The 15,186-nt window shown below is 38.6% G+C and overlaps 1 protein-coding gene across 5 annotated transcripts in view; it reads left to right on the top strand.

The window, feature by feature from the left end:
• The window catches only part of atp8a1 (ATPase phospholipid transporting 8A1), a 108,521-nt gene that overhangs the window by 38,555 nt on the left and 54,780 nt on the right, over positions 1–15,186 (top strand). For 2 of the 5 annotated variants that reach the window (XM_039813996.1, XM_039814000.1), the window contains exons 12-17: positions 120–125; positions 2,778–2,905; positions 4,550–4,627; positions 4,752–4,840; positions 10,239–10,283; positions 13,231–13,303. In XM_039813996.1, coding sequence (XP_039669930.1) covers positions 120–125; positions 2,778–2,905; positions 4,550–4,627; positions 4,752–4,840; positions 10,239–10,283; positions 13,231–13,303 — 419 coding nt within the window. The remainder of the gene's footprint in view (positions 1–119; positions 126–2,777; positions 2,906–4,549; positions 4,628–4,751; positions 4,841–10,238; positions 10,284–13,230; positions 13,304–15,186) is intronic. The other 3 variants (XM_039813997.1, XM_039813998.1, XM_039813999.1) reach the window with 3 other exon arrangements.

Genomic DNA, 15,186 nt, shown 5'->3' with positions numbered 1-15,186 from the left:
GTGAATGAGTTTGAGTGAAAAAAGAAATGGTTGAATATCACTGCGCTGCTGTACTTTTTTGTTCCTTTCTAATGTTCTGTTTGATTTTGTTGTTTTCTTTGTTGTCGTTTTTTTAACAGCTCCAGGTAACAACCATTTAAAAGCCTTGGCCATCCGTGAATGACCCTCCCTTACTAACCCCTTACTGAAGCTCGGCCTTTGCTAAGCAAATGAAGCCCCCTACCCTCGCCCCCTATATGGTTGCCCTACTTTGTATGGGCCCATGCCATGGACAAGCACATACCAGGGATCCAACAATAGGTTTTTCCCCTCCAGCTCTGTTATACTTTCGTCTAGTTATTTTCAGTGCCTGATGCAAACACTGTCTCACTTTTCCTCCATTTTTTTTGTGCCACGTTAAACACTTTGCAGTTCCCAAGCTTTAGACCCTCATCTTATTTTTTAGCAGCATTTACTTTGACTGCCAGGGAGATGAGGTTGTACTCGGGAAGCTTTGCATAGCAGGAGGCTTATACATGTTTATTGCTCGAACACAACATGTGGTGCAACCCAAGGGGCAAGAGCTGACATTTTCTAAATGCCTCTGCCGCCTTCTTTTCTTGTGTGGAGTTTCAAAGAACAGACAGAGAGGGGAAGGGGGGAGGTGGAGAGGTGAAAACCTGTTTAGTTTTTACATGTATTCTCAAGCGATCATTAAACATTTTAAGCTGTAACAGACATTAACAGAACACAAAGAATGTGGGCTGCTCGGCTTCTGTGGCAGTTGGTCTGTTGTGATGAAGCTCTGAACCTGGTATGCAAAGTGATTATCGTGACACTCTGGCCATTACTCTGTACCCTGATAGGCCTGTGTAGGAGAGGTTGTGCCCTGGTCAATTTAAGCTTGCACTACGACTTACACTGTCCCTTTTTTACAAGATGTTGCATTGGCTTCTATTGGTTTTGTAAGGGTTTTAACATTGTCCTCAGTGGCATTAAAACCCACATCTAAAAGACCCTATATCACACTGATGAGGGGAGTGTAAGTCATAAGGCAGGCGTCCATCTTGAGACTGATTGTACTTCCATAAGGAGTTATTGAGACTCTGTCCAGTGCATATTATCCAACCAGTGACAAAAGAGAGAGGTGGGGAGATTGTCAAATCTTGAACATCACATTTACTTCCATCACTATAATTTTCTAAATTATTGTAATTTCACTCACTTATCAACATTTGGAAGTCAGATGCAGACAGGAACTGAAGAGTCAGCGTTAGCCTGCTACACATCACACAGGCTTGTACGTCACAGAGGCCTGCAATTATGCATGCCCGGCGAGTAAGTCATTTGACTTTGACCTGCTGCAGTGTGCTGACACAGGTCATCCCCTATATTAACCCTATACATTGCGACAACTTTATGCAGATTGAAAGCAAAAATGAATAGTCATTTGTAATGCATTTATGCCACCTGCTACAGTTTACTCAGTCAGTTTCTGTAGGTAGTTGTGCATTTATCACAATATCATTGACTTTATGCTGACTATCTCGGTTAGTAAACTGCTGACGTCTTAACTGACGGCATGATAAAGTTTTTTTTTTTCTTCCTACTTCTGCTTTCAGTATAATGTCTAGGACGTCTTGTCTTCTCACTGTAATGTACATGTGCCACCTGATCATTTAGAATAATGAAACTCCAACAATTTACAGTCCTACTCCTGCAACAACTTGCTGTGAATCAATCATAAAAATATTTTTATGTTGACTTGCTTGATAACAACCTCATATATTCAAATTGCTCTTACATTACAGTGACATATTTAAGAGAAGATATTAGGTGTACTTTTGCACTTGTGTGACCTGTGCATGTCCTGGTTTGCTATGGTTTGATTTTTATTTATTTTAATGACTCTCTACTTATCCAACACAGTATCCCTGTCTCATCCGATAGCAGAAATCTTGCTTTACATCACATAACATGCTGGCTACTAGAAATGAGTGACACAAGGTGATGTAGTGATCCTCATAAACACCCAAACGTTTTTGCTGGCATAATCCACCCCCTCTTTTCCACTCCTTGTTGGTTGAGAATGTGCTATGGACTGAATCTCCCTCCTTTGTCTTGAGAGCATCCGATACGTTTGTCTTCCTCCCCACTTCTGAAACAGTATTCCCTCCTATATGTGTTGTTGTACCAGTAGCAGTAGCTTCCATTCTGCCATCCAGTTTTTTGTTTTGCAATCGTTCTGTCATGGGGAAGGGCTGTCCCTCTCAACCACAATGCTAAGATCAAGGCTTGGGTTGAGGAAGGTAACATTTGCACCTCCTGCAAGCTGAGGAAAGGTAAATCATATCCCTCCTGTTTTCATGTTTGGTGTCAGTGGGGTTACATGTTGATCATTGGCAATTGTTTGGGGTTTTGGGGGGGGGGAACCAGCATCATTTTTGCATAGTGCTTTGTGGAATTCATTGCCTGGATCATGCTGGATGCCAAGGCTGCTGCTGTGACACTAATGACATTTGAGATACTTCAGTCCCTGTTCGCTACTTTGAATCTTTGGGACATTAAATTGGACTGTTAATCAGTTGAGTCATAAGAGGATGAGGTTGGGTGGAAGAAATGGCTAATTCCAGCTAATGCACAACGTTACCCCAAAACATTCTCTGGATTGGGATATAGTTGATCATTGGCTGGAAGTAGCTTTGGGCATTTTCATTTAACTAACTGATATTTATGAACCAGCACTGATGAGGCTCCTGTGTATCACTTCCCTCTGTCCAAAACTCGTTCCCTGATAGATGGTGGGGCAGCTAACTTTGGCCTCAACTTCCTCACCTTCATCATCCTGTTCAACAATCTGATCCCCATCAGTCTCCTGGTCACACTGGAGGTTATCAAGTTCATCCAAGCCTTTTTCATCAACTGGGTGAGTTGAAGCAATTTATCTGAACTATACTTTAAATTTGAGGTGTGACGTTAAGGAGGAAAATAACTTTTAAATGCATGTGTACAGTCATGTGAAAGAATTAGGACACCCATGCTAAAGTTGACTAAAAAGAGGAATAAAAAAAATCATCTTTTGCATTAAAAAAAATGCCATACCTAGAGATTGGCATGGGGTACTTTCCATAAAATCATCTCTCAATGCAAATCAAACCAGCTATTAGGCTAACTGAAATAAAACCATGCCAATCTCTAGGTATGGTGAAGGGTATGTGATGATGTGGGGCTATTTTAATTCCAAAGGCCAAGGGAACTTTATCAGATGCATAGTATCCTGGATCCATGAAATAACTGGCCTTTAAAAATAAAAATCTGCCTGCCTCTATGCGAATTTAACATAGGGGTGTACTTACTTATGCCCTGTATTTTAAGGAAGAACATTTATTTATGATACATTATTCATTCACAAACAAAATTGGTGTCCTTAAAGGTTGGATTTTTCCTCATTTTTTTTAAATTAAGGCATTGAGATCAATTTCCAAAAGATGATTTTTTTTTATTTTTTTTTTACTCCTCTTTTTAGTCAACTTTAGCATGGATGTCCTAATTTTTTCACATGACTGTATGTTACCTCTATGTTTTCATGCATTACATAAGCAAGACATCTACATGTGTTATATTATTGCAGGCTATGAGTACAACATTTCAGTTCAATGTTTGCAATACAGTTAATCTCTACGTAAACAAAGCATGGTTGGGTGGTGACTGTTTCAACATAGAGCACTATATGGCAGGTAAAGCTGCTATAATCTATGTTTTTATATTAACAATGGATCGAGTGATTACTTGTATGTGAAGGGAGTTGCTCTTAGTAGTGAGCCCACAGAGAGTCATCACCAGACTCTGCCGTTCCTTTCAGCTCTACAGAGTGTTTTTGTCTCATTTCTTTTTTTTTTTTTTTTTTAAATGTACTCATACCGCTCTTATCAACATTGTTTCCAAACGCAGCAGGCAGCTGGTAGAGATCAAAACAATGAATGCTAATGTTGCTCTGTTTCTGCTTGATGTGTAAAGAAGTCAATGTTTGCTATCACACTGGCCATATCACCTTTTATAAGGTGTTTACAGCGTGTTGCATTGCCCCCAAGTTGCCAAAAAATCGGTTATTGCAGGTTTAAGAACTGGGTATGAACATTGGAGTATCGAAATTAAATGGGGTCACAAGTAACATGGTCAGCATCATTCCTAGAATATTTTTTATGAAAACACAACATGTATTGAAATCTGTAAAAAAACAAGGCAAAGTTGTACCACCTAGAATATTTTTTATATCTTTCGCAATTAGGTAAGCCCCACCAAATATCTCAGCTGAGTAAATGTCCTGTTTTTTTGCCCAAACTTATTTTGGGCCCCTTTGTTTCATTAAATTTTAAATCAAAATCCTAGAATGGAACATTAAGGGCAGCTCTCAGTTGGCTTCTCTTCCCGCTGCTCCAGTTGGTTCAGTATTTTCTGGAGGGGAAATTTTCACTGCTGCTGTAAAGTCTCATTTGTTGTAAACCTGTATTGTTACCAAAAATGTTGTTTCTTTAGTGAAGTTACACTAAAAGTTCTCGATTGGTTTCAGGACACCGATATGCTCTATGAGCCCACGAACACACCTGCCATGGCTCGCACCTCCAATCTGAATGAAGAACTAGGCCAGGTAAACTATGCATTTCATATAATACTTATGTTATACTAATGCCTACTACAAATCCAATCTCTGCTTTAGAATAACATGTATACCCATCAAGTATGTGTTATTCTGTCTTTCTCTACCCCTACAGGTAAAATACATTTTCTCTGACAAGACGGGGACCCTGACCTGCAACGTGATGCAGTTTAAGAAGTGCACCATCGCTGGTGTGGCCTATGGGTATGTTTTGCTTCCCTCTCCCTTTTTGATTTTCCCTGCTCCCCCCTTTGCATCCTCTACCGTTGCCTCCCCCTTCACCTTCATTAAATGCCAAGTGTGCATCACAGTCTCTCTCTCCTCCCTCGCCTTCTCATTAGCAGCTGCATCAGTGCTCCTCTCAACATAAACTATAAATAAAAGGCAGCAAAGGTACTTTAGTCTCTCCCGTTTAGGCTTGCGTCCATCGTATGTCACGTTGGAGGAGTTTTTGTTTGGCTAAACATTTCAGTATTTTTCCTACGAGGTCCAGAGCTTGACAATCTCTTGACACAAATAAGAATACGAATATTGGCAACATACAGTATCCTCTTGTAAACATTGCGATTTAGCCAAAATTTGCAGTCCACATGAATTAACTTTTTCCCTCAGCTCTACTGACATAAAAGTATATTCTATTACATTTTAAAATAACATTAAATCAGCCCTTCATTTTTTTCCTTCCCCCTGAATATATTCTCATTTCATTTCAGTTCATAGATAATTAGCCTCAGTGGATGCAAAACAAGTGGGAGAGCAGATCTTCACAGAACCAAAGCAAGTACAGGCGTGACAGTACATGATTAATCCCATTAGGATTCAATTAAAAGCTTGATTGATGAAGTGCAGGCTGAAGACAAAAGAGAGTATTTTATCTGGAGTTCTCTGTACCAAAGCTCTCATTATGCTATGATTGCTAGCTCCAACTTCTCATCGCTGTCTTCTGGGTCAACAACATAAAGTTACTTTAAGTAGTGATAATGTTGATGTTGATGTTTGCTGATATTTTTATATTTTTTTTGTTTTCTGCTATTGCTGCTGAATAAAGACAGGGATGTAATTTTGGGGTGTTTTAGGTTAAAGATCATTTTCTTTTCTTTTTTTTTTGTCATTTTCTTTTCTTTTTTTAATTGGTTATTTAATTGACTCAAGCCTGCAGGTGATCCGGGACAGACACTCCTCCCTGCAAAGATTGACGTTAGGCAGCAGTCTCTCTCTCCTTCTTCCAAAGTAGAGATGTCTTCTTTTGATACGCTGAAACGAGGACTCCCTCTTATGCAACTGATAAATATGAATGAGTGTTTCATTGCAGGATAGAAGAAAGGCATGTTCTAATGAGGCGAGGCTGTTTTCATGATGCTATCATTTGGCCTGCTCTTCTGCTCCTTCTGGGTTCCCAGAATAAGGGTTGGGAGGGTTAGATTTAAAAACTGTTCAGCTCATTGTTCTGTATTTATAATTCACCAGACAATACCAATGTTAACTGGAACAGTAATGCAACCCACTGTAGTGCTATAACTATGTAAATTCTTCTCCTTCATAGAATATACAGTATAATCCAATTATTTTCTTTAAACTTTATTTCACTATTCCTCAAAATGTGTCGGGAAATTCTCACAGACCATTGATGTGTTTGTGTGTATGTCTTGGGTGTTGATTGTGTTTTTTGGATCTTTAGATCAGAAACACTATTTTTGAACCTGAGTTTCGAGTTTAATGGGTTTTTATTGAGTCCATGACACTTCACACATTAATACCAATCAGTATTTTAGAAGCCTAAAACAATTGACACAGTGCTGTTCCAAATAAATAATCTGTTCCCTCCTGCTCTTCTTTATTAGGTTTAGGCCTTTACGGTATAGAAATAGTATATACTGTATGACATATATTTAATGATTTAAACACTTAATGAATACATGGTTGATGAATTTACCCAACAGTGAAACAGCTTGGCAAGCTGTTGTTGTAGATGTCAGATTCGACTGCATCCAGTCTGCTTTCCTCAGGTTTATCGTTAGATATGGATGAAAGTAGTTGTGAGGCAGATATTCTTTGATTGAACTCTAAATTCTCTGTCACTAACATGTCTCTACCTCTGGAATTAACATACCTGAATGCTTCTTCAATACTGATTGTATTTATCTTTTTGTAAGAAGACAGATTTCAAAGTATCTGACTCTATTTCAGGGTGTGGTAGTATATTTTCCTTGTCCAAAAAAAAAAAAAGAAAGAAAGATAATTTGAGTACAAATAAAATGAAAACATTCCTTATTTTAATACAAATGCAAGTGCATAGCACGTGGCGTGACTTGAAATTTAGTGCCAGCGCACACACACAGCCCCCCTGACACTGCCGCCCGCATGTGTTCCTCACCACAAATTAAGTACTGCTGTAATTAATAAAGCCAACCCCAAGGGAGTAGACATTAATTAATTCCACTGGATTGGAATCCAAATCTCAAGGAGAATACGGTTTAGGTTAGAAAGGCTCCCAGAATCCTCCTGAGTGTTATTAGTTTGGATTTGAGTGAAAGTATGTTTTTTTTTTTTTTAAATGTACTCAAGTGACAAAACTCAAATTGTAAAGTGTTACACAGTAGACATGTACATTGGATACAGTTGTGTTACATACGTCTAATACTGTACATTAGCCTGTGTTCTGACGGATTGGTTTGTTGTTAATGCAGCTAACCACAATGCTGTTTTACTGAAGGTACACTAGTGAACAGGCTCACAGCATGAATCAAACGGAGTTGGAATCAAATGGAGAGTAATGTTCAGTAGAGCACATCGTCTGGTCGGCTCCACTCCTTACAGTTAACAAAACACTGCACTGCAGTTAGTCTGCCAGAGCAGAGATGTCAAAATAATTTGTTGCCTCATTTTAGAGCAGCGTGCACTCTGACTACATTTAGTTTCCAACATTGTTGTTTTCATTACTGGATTCATTGGTGGCCTTAAAAATGTACACAGAATGCTCACATATACGTTGCAGCTGTAGTTGCAAAGTTCCTGCTGTTGCCTGATGAGGAATGAGAAAGGGAGGCTTCTTACTATAATAAGATTATTCCCAGACATTTATATATTCCCTCAATTTTGTTTCTGGCTTTCTTGGTTTGGAATTTTTTCCCCTTCATTGAAATTTTTCCTAAGACATTTTGTCAAAACGTCCTCAGTGTTATATCTTTTATTTGTTATAACCCCATTTAAATGTAATTACTTTTTTGGTATCAAATATGTTTAGTATGTTTTATAAGAGCATAATGATCCAAAAATGTTGTGTGTTTCAGACTTTGTTGTCCGATTGAGACAATTGGTCAAAAACAACAACTGCTAACTACAGTAACTAGTCACATTTCAGGTTTTACTACAGTGTGTTTAATCAAAATATACATGGTATTATTTTAGTGGTAAATTTCATTCTTACCAGTAAGTTTCTAATGGATCTTACATGTATGTAATACCAAAATGATTGATACTGATGAGTGAAGGGACTGACATTTCACTTAACATGCATAACACAACTGGATATAGAACAGCAGCATATATTGAGATCTAAATCGCATGCATGCAGTATTTTTCTTTTTGCCCGTAAAGAATTACAGCTAGTATAACATCTGTCACTTGTAAGGAAAGGAAAGTGAGCCCAAAACTTTCAGTTAACAATAACTTAGAATGAATGCTAGTGCATGTATACAATTGTAAGGAGCAATAACAGGAAAGTGAGCAAAAACTAGCCCTTAATAAATAAGTAAAATAAATACTTCAATAATTTACTGAGGCAATTAATGATTGGCGCCATAGTGACAAGTGAAGAAAACATACTACCAAATTGTGCTAATAGTATGTTTAATTCATACTAGTGCTGTCAAACGATTAAAATATTTAATCGCATTAATGTCATAGTTAACTCGCAATTAATCACGCATTTTTATCTATTCTAAATGTCCCTTGATTTCTTTTTGTCCCATTGTTGTTTTTTTGTTAATGATTGTTCGTATGGTGAATGAATGAACAACACACAGCACAGCAACACAATCCGACCAGGGCTGTGCCATTTGGGGAGGGTCCGCTCACTGATCCTCCTATATTTCTGAAAATCCTATATGGTTGTGACCATTAGTGCTTTCTGATTAGCCTGTGTTTGTATTGAAATAAGAGGCTGCAGCCGGGATCCGCGGCCGGGCAGCGTGGCAGGGCAGCTTGGCCGGGCAGTGCGGCACGGCCGCGAGCAGCGGTGTTGCTTGCAATGTATAACTATTATCAGACTAGCCCTCGCGTCCTCGAAACACTACCGGCCCACTGGGAAAAGTCCAGACTCTCCCCACTTCGCCTGTGGCCGGTTCGCATGCCCAAGCAAGTGTGTGCGGCGTGCCCGTTTTGTTTCCGGTCTAGCTAGATCCGGTGTGGTGGTTTTTCTAACCTTACTAGTTGTTGCAACAGTATGTGGAAAAAAACCACAAACTTTGCTAGGCCAAAAAGAACGTTAATCTTGCGATAAAAAAATGTATGCTGTTAAAATGGGTTTGCGTTAACGCCGTTAATAACGCGTTTAACTGACAGCGCTAATTCATACAAAATCCAAAGTGTAGAAATGGAACAGAGGGCTTTACAGGGATTTATGTGCTAGAGTTTTTTCTGCAACTTTTACCAAGGTTTTTATACTTTGGTTTTTGTACGATAATACAAACAAGATATAATATTGAGATGTTGTGTTAATTAGTGAACTGTAGAGGTGTTTTTTACACTGTGGCTGTGTTCGAAATCGCATACTAACGTACTGCATAGTAGCATACTGCACACTACACACATTACTCCAACTACTCCGCTAACCCTAACCCTACTAAATTAATGATGTAAGTATGCCATTACCAACAGACTGCTCACAATGAAGTATATACTTAAGCAATACGTATTCTCTGCATCACGACAGTATCGATCACAGCGTTACCGATCGGAGCTACTATTAAATGAAAATAGTTTATTTCAAATATTAAATCAACATTACCTCTTCCACTCAATTTGATATTTTAAGGTAATATTTAAATTATTAAATATTTTAAATGTGAGCACTCCTACTTTTCCTCTTAATTGTACCTTGATGTCACTCGCCATCATTTGCCAACGGTTAATTATTTAAACCGTCTGCCTTTGGAGCGATTGAGTATGTCCAGTAGGCTCACGTCTCATACTAAGAAATTGTTGCTAATCTGTTATAGATCCAGGCATTTCTTGCATACACAAAATCCACAAACTATGCAGTGGCAACACTCAAATTTACATCACACTAGGTTAATATGTGATTTCGATCACAGCCCGTTTCCCCCGCTTTCCAGTCTTTGTGCTAAGCTAAGGTAACCGGCACCTACTGTGTGGACATGAGAGTAGTATCATGTGTAAATGATCAGAGGACCTGCTATAATCACTGCTATCAACCTAACCACAACACCTCGGCTACAGTCCTTCCTGGCATCTGACCTTTCATACTCTAACACCTGCCAACTCATAAACAAACCCATCTTTAATCCAATCCTGGCGTCTGTACATTCAAAGAACATGTTAACAATAGACTTTGTCAACACGATAATTTTTTCTCCAACAGCCACGTCCCTGAGGCTGAGGAGGGTAGTTTTGCAGAGGACGACTGGTAAGATGACTGGGTGTGAAATGGTGATCGTTTTTTTTCACTCCTCGCTTCTGTGATGTATTAGTGCTGCCTTGCCTTGTGAAAATCGTGACATTGAACACAATACCTCAATTTGTGTTTGTTGTTTTTGTGTGCGTTGAGTACACTTTGGACATGTTGTATGTGACTGTGGCTCTTACTTCACTGTGTATATCTGTTTATGTGAAAGAACAGCCTTAATAACAAACAAATATTCCAGTTTATATTTATATATATATATATATTTATATTTTTATATATATATATATTTATATTTTTATATATATATATATATATATATATATATATATATATATATATATATATATATATATATATATATATATATATATATATAATATGCTGGCAGTATTAGAATTATTATTGAATTCTGAGTGGTTACGTATATGTGGCTTCCTACCAGCCTTTGTTGTGTTGAGGCTGAAGCTGTGCAGCACATTCTCCTTTTCCCCAGTTAACATCAAACTAATTTTCGAGGTGGTAGATTACACTCCCACTTTATTCTCTCTCTCCACACACACACACACACACACACACACACACACACACACACACACACACACACACACACACACACACACACACACACACACACACACACACAGTCCTAAATTTGAGATCCGTTTGCTACAGTGTTGAGATCTGCAGTAACAGCATGGGTGTGTCTTATCCATTTTGCATGTGGGTTTGTCAATGCCTATTATGCCAAAATGTTGAATCTTGCTGTTTTAAGGAAGTTAGCAGCTTTCATGAAGGCATGTCTCTTTTTGCTGCTTTTTTTTTTCTCACTGAAAAAAAACTTGAGTTTTTGAACTGGGTTTTTATTTCTACACCAAATAGGCTGGGATACAGGAACAAGGGTTGCTTGATGATAGATAATATAAAACAAAAAAAAACAAGACCAGTACTGGATCGGTCGTCATCCTATGGCTAATTTCAATGACAGCATGTGTGTCGGCAGGTTAGATCAGGAACCCGTCTCCGGCTATTGACTGTGAACAGCCAGCACCCTTGTTCCTATAGTGACAGGACCTCTGTGTGCTGGCAGATAATCAATAACTGACCGTCCCAGCCACACCCAGCCAGATTTTCATCAAGACAATTGACTTGGCGAACTATGCTACTGCTGCAGTAGAGAAAAGCTTTGGGCTTCCTTCTCTGTACAAGGGTTAGAAACGGTAATAATGTCTCCATAGATTTTCTGTCAAAAGTACTGCAGTTTTTCAGTCTTTGTTGCAGAATAGGTTTTTACTTCACATATAAATGTGTAAGGCTCTTGAAATGTAAGCTAGATACAAACATGTAGGAATATGTTGCATGGATGTAACCTGCTGTAATCAGAAAACATACTGTATATTTTACAGTATATGATACAAAACCTCAAGCTTTTTAGTTGAAACATCCACCCTCTTTCTCAGTATGTGTTTACAATATGTATGTGGAGGGTTTAGAAATGCAGGCTTTGTTTGCCGATTTCTCCCTGACATATTTTAATAAAGCCTGCAAGTGTGATAAATTTCCCTAACCTCCAGTGCATCTATGTCTGTGTAACACAATATCGACTCCAGCCCTGCTGCTTGATGGCATCGCTGTGTTTTTCCTATTTGTGGTGCAGTAGATGGGAGTATTACTGGCCGGCTGGCTGTTTGGCTCTTAGGGATCTGAACGGTGTATCCTGTGGGATTAGAAAGACTTATAGTTGCTAATGGCAGCCTCAGTAACATTTCTATCAAGCCCCAGTGCCACGGACAAAGCTGCTGTATACCTGATTTATAGGACTCTATTCGTCACAGAATCATGGATTGATCCCCCCCCCTGGAAGGTCGGCGACCGGGTGGTTGTTATAATACAAAATCACTGTTAGATGGGAGGGGGGAGGGGACGGTAAATGAAAAGGTAAATGAAAAGGTCTTCTCTGAAATCCCAAATCCTGTTTTTTCAGTTCAGCATGGCTTTCTGTTGTTGACAGAAGATTGTATGAATTTTTTCTTTTGCTATATTCCTGTATAAATATTAAATTATTTTGCATCTTGCCAGTTTACGAAAAAAAAATTCTGGTGCAAGTATGATTGACTAATTGTATTTCCAGTAATTTATTAGGGCTTGGCTTTGATTAGTATATGAGTCATATGGTCTTCATTAGCTGCCAGAAATTCAGCCTGTCTGCTGCTGTGTCCCTGTAAGCGATTTCTCTTGCATTGTTTAATTCAAAAAGCATTTATTATTTATGGAAATGACTGAAGGTAAAAAAAAAATATATATATATATATATATATATATATATATATATATATATATATATATATATATATATATATATATATATATATATATATATATATATATATATATATATATATATATATATATATATATATATATATATAAGGGCGTTGTGAAATGATAATCTGCTCCTGCATGTACAGTCACACTGTACATGACATTACCAATGCCCAGGGGGCTTGCATTTGCATTCTGTCTGCATTGCGGTTGGTATTTTTATGTCAATACTGTTGGCACACAGCACTGGCTATGTCAGTACAATTGAGATCTGTTTTGTGGTGCCAGTCTTGGGGTGCATTTGTTTTTTTCTAGATCTGAAAAAACATGTTGACTAATTGATTAGTTAATTTTTTTTTTTTGTGGCAACTATTCCATCATTTTTCAAGCAGAAATGTGAAACATTTGCTATTGATACATAAACACTTTTGTCATGCTTATCACTGTCAGGTGCTAGTAGAAGGATGTACTTACACTGTATGTAAACTCCTGCTGTCACAAGCATTGATGATGCAAATTAATTAAATGTTACTCCAGTGTCACAACAACATCCTCTAGTTGGCTGTCAGTGCTATCAAGTATTCCAGTGTGTTCTGTTTTTTTTGACTTCTCCGTCTCTTCTTTCCAGCCACAGCACACACTCATCGGAGGAGGAGGGATTTAATGACCTGAGCTTACTGGAAAACCTCCAAAGTAATCACGTAAGTAATGTCAGGGTTCCCTGCCACCCGCCTGCAGTGATAGCTGCTGTTTAGGACAAAACTAAGAAGGATTTTTAATCTAATTGTGTGTGGTTGTATAAGGTCTTTTGCCATTTTATGTGGACCTTAGTGATGTGGTGGGCTTGTGTTTATGTTGTGTCTTAAAACTGGTGAAAATGCTGTGATGTTTCATGGTAAGATGACATGTTTTGACAGACACGTTGACTATATTCTCTTTAATATCAGTTTGATTAAAATCCTGCTGAGGGGTGGATTATTATTTCTTTACAGACAGGCAAATAACCTAATTAGCTTATTCTGTCAGGATAAAAACATGCTTATTTGCTTCATCACTGTGGGGAACTGTACTGCTGTAGAGTGATTTTGCTTTTAATTTATGGATATCATATGAAGGGCCCAGAAAGAAAATCAAATATTTAGCAGTTGTGCCTGTGTCTCAAAATATAGACATGCATTTGGGATTTGTCACAGGATTTTAGATGGAGCAGTTAAGGCCACCTGTGGTAATGAAATGGGTAAAAACTTTGATTGATTGGTTGGTTGAGTCACTCTGCTGCAGAACAGCATGGGGGAGGCAGAATGTCACATCTAATTACGTACAGTAGCACCGCCCACGGAAAGTAGTAATCCCACTGTGATATTTGCTTTGTTATGACAGCAGAATCTCTCCACACATTGAGTTTGTCTAGGATCTGCTTTTGTTTCATATTGATAGCCCCTCGCCCTCTGCTAATTATAGTGCACGACCAACCACTGTTTAGAAACTGCAGTCTCTCTAAATCTCTGGTAATGATTTAGCTTATGATTTATCTGTTGTTTTGTAGGTGTACTAATGATTTGTTAATGGTGGATGTCTTAATATTGTAGCACTTTTGTGAGTCATAGTTTTTCCTTCTCGTAGTCACCTTCTATTATATAACAAGACTCCGGTCACGATGCTGTCATGTATTTTGAGAGTTTTGAAATTGAATGCACACAATCTCTCAATAGTAGCACTGCTATTAAAGGAATATTTAGACGTTTTGGGAAATATTGTCTCTTTGCCGACAATTAGATGATATAAAAGCTGGAGCCAGCAGCCGCTTAGCTGTGCTAAAAAAGGTTACAAAATCCACCTTCCAGCACCTCAAAAGCTCACCAATTAACATGTGATGTCTTGTTTGTTTAATCTGTACAAAACTAAAATGTAAAAAGTCTCAAAACGGCATGTTGGGGTTTTACCAGACTTTTTTTTTTCCTGGAGTATTTCTTTGTGCAGGGACTTCCTGGAGTCTCAGCTAATTGCGGTGATGACAAGACTCCAGGAAACCACTAGCTAGCTACTTCCCCCTGTTTCCAGTATTTATACTAAGCTAGACTAATTGGCTGCTGGCTACAGCTTCATATTTACAGCACAGACATGAGGGGGTTATTATTCTTCTCATCTATCTCTGAGCACAAAAGTAAACAAGCTTATTTTCCTATATCTCCGATAAATTGAGGAACCTCTGTGCGTGCGTATCTACTGTATGTATTGTATGTAATCTCCCGCATACGCAGTACAGCAGCGGGGGTGGTCGGCTCATTGATTGCGGTTCACCGTCTCTGCTAGAAACCCCGGTCTCCTGTGTGAATGTCCTGTGTTGTTTGACTCATCCACCACCCTAACGTGCCTCCTTATGTGGATTTTTGGTCTTACTACTACTCTCTACTGTTGTCGCTCTTCATACTACGTAATCTTACAGCGCCATGGTCGAGCTGGTGCTATGCCCGGTGTGTCACATACGCATTGGGAATGAGTACTGGTTGCCCAAGCAAGTTTTCGCAGTGTGATCAGCTGCCAAAAACTGATCGCTGTCCACCCTACATGCAAGTGACGAAAT

Source organism: Perca fluviatilis, chromosome 10 (genome assembly GCF_010015445.1).
Source record: "Perca fluviatilis chromosome 10, GENO_Pfluv_1.0, whole genome shotgun sequence".
Classification (NCBI taxonomy): domain Eukaryota; kingdom Metazoa; phylum Chordata; class Actinopteri; order Perciformes; family Percidae; genus Perca; species Perca fluviatilis.
This window is presented reverse-complemented; position numbering and strand designations above follow the sequence as displayed.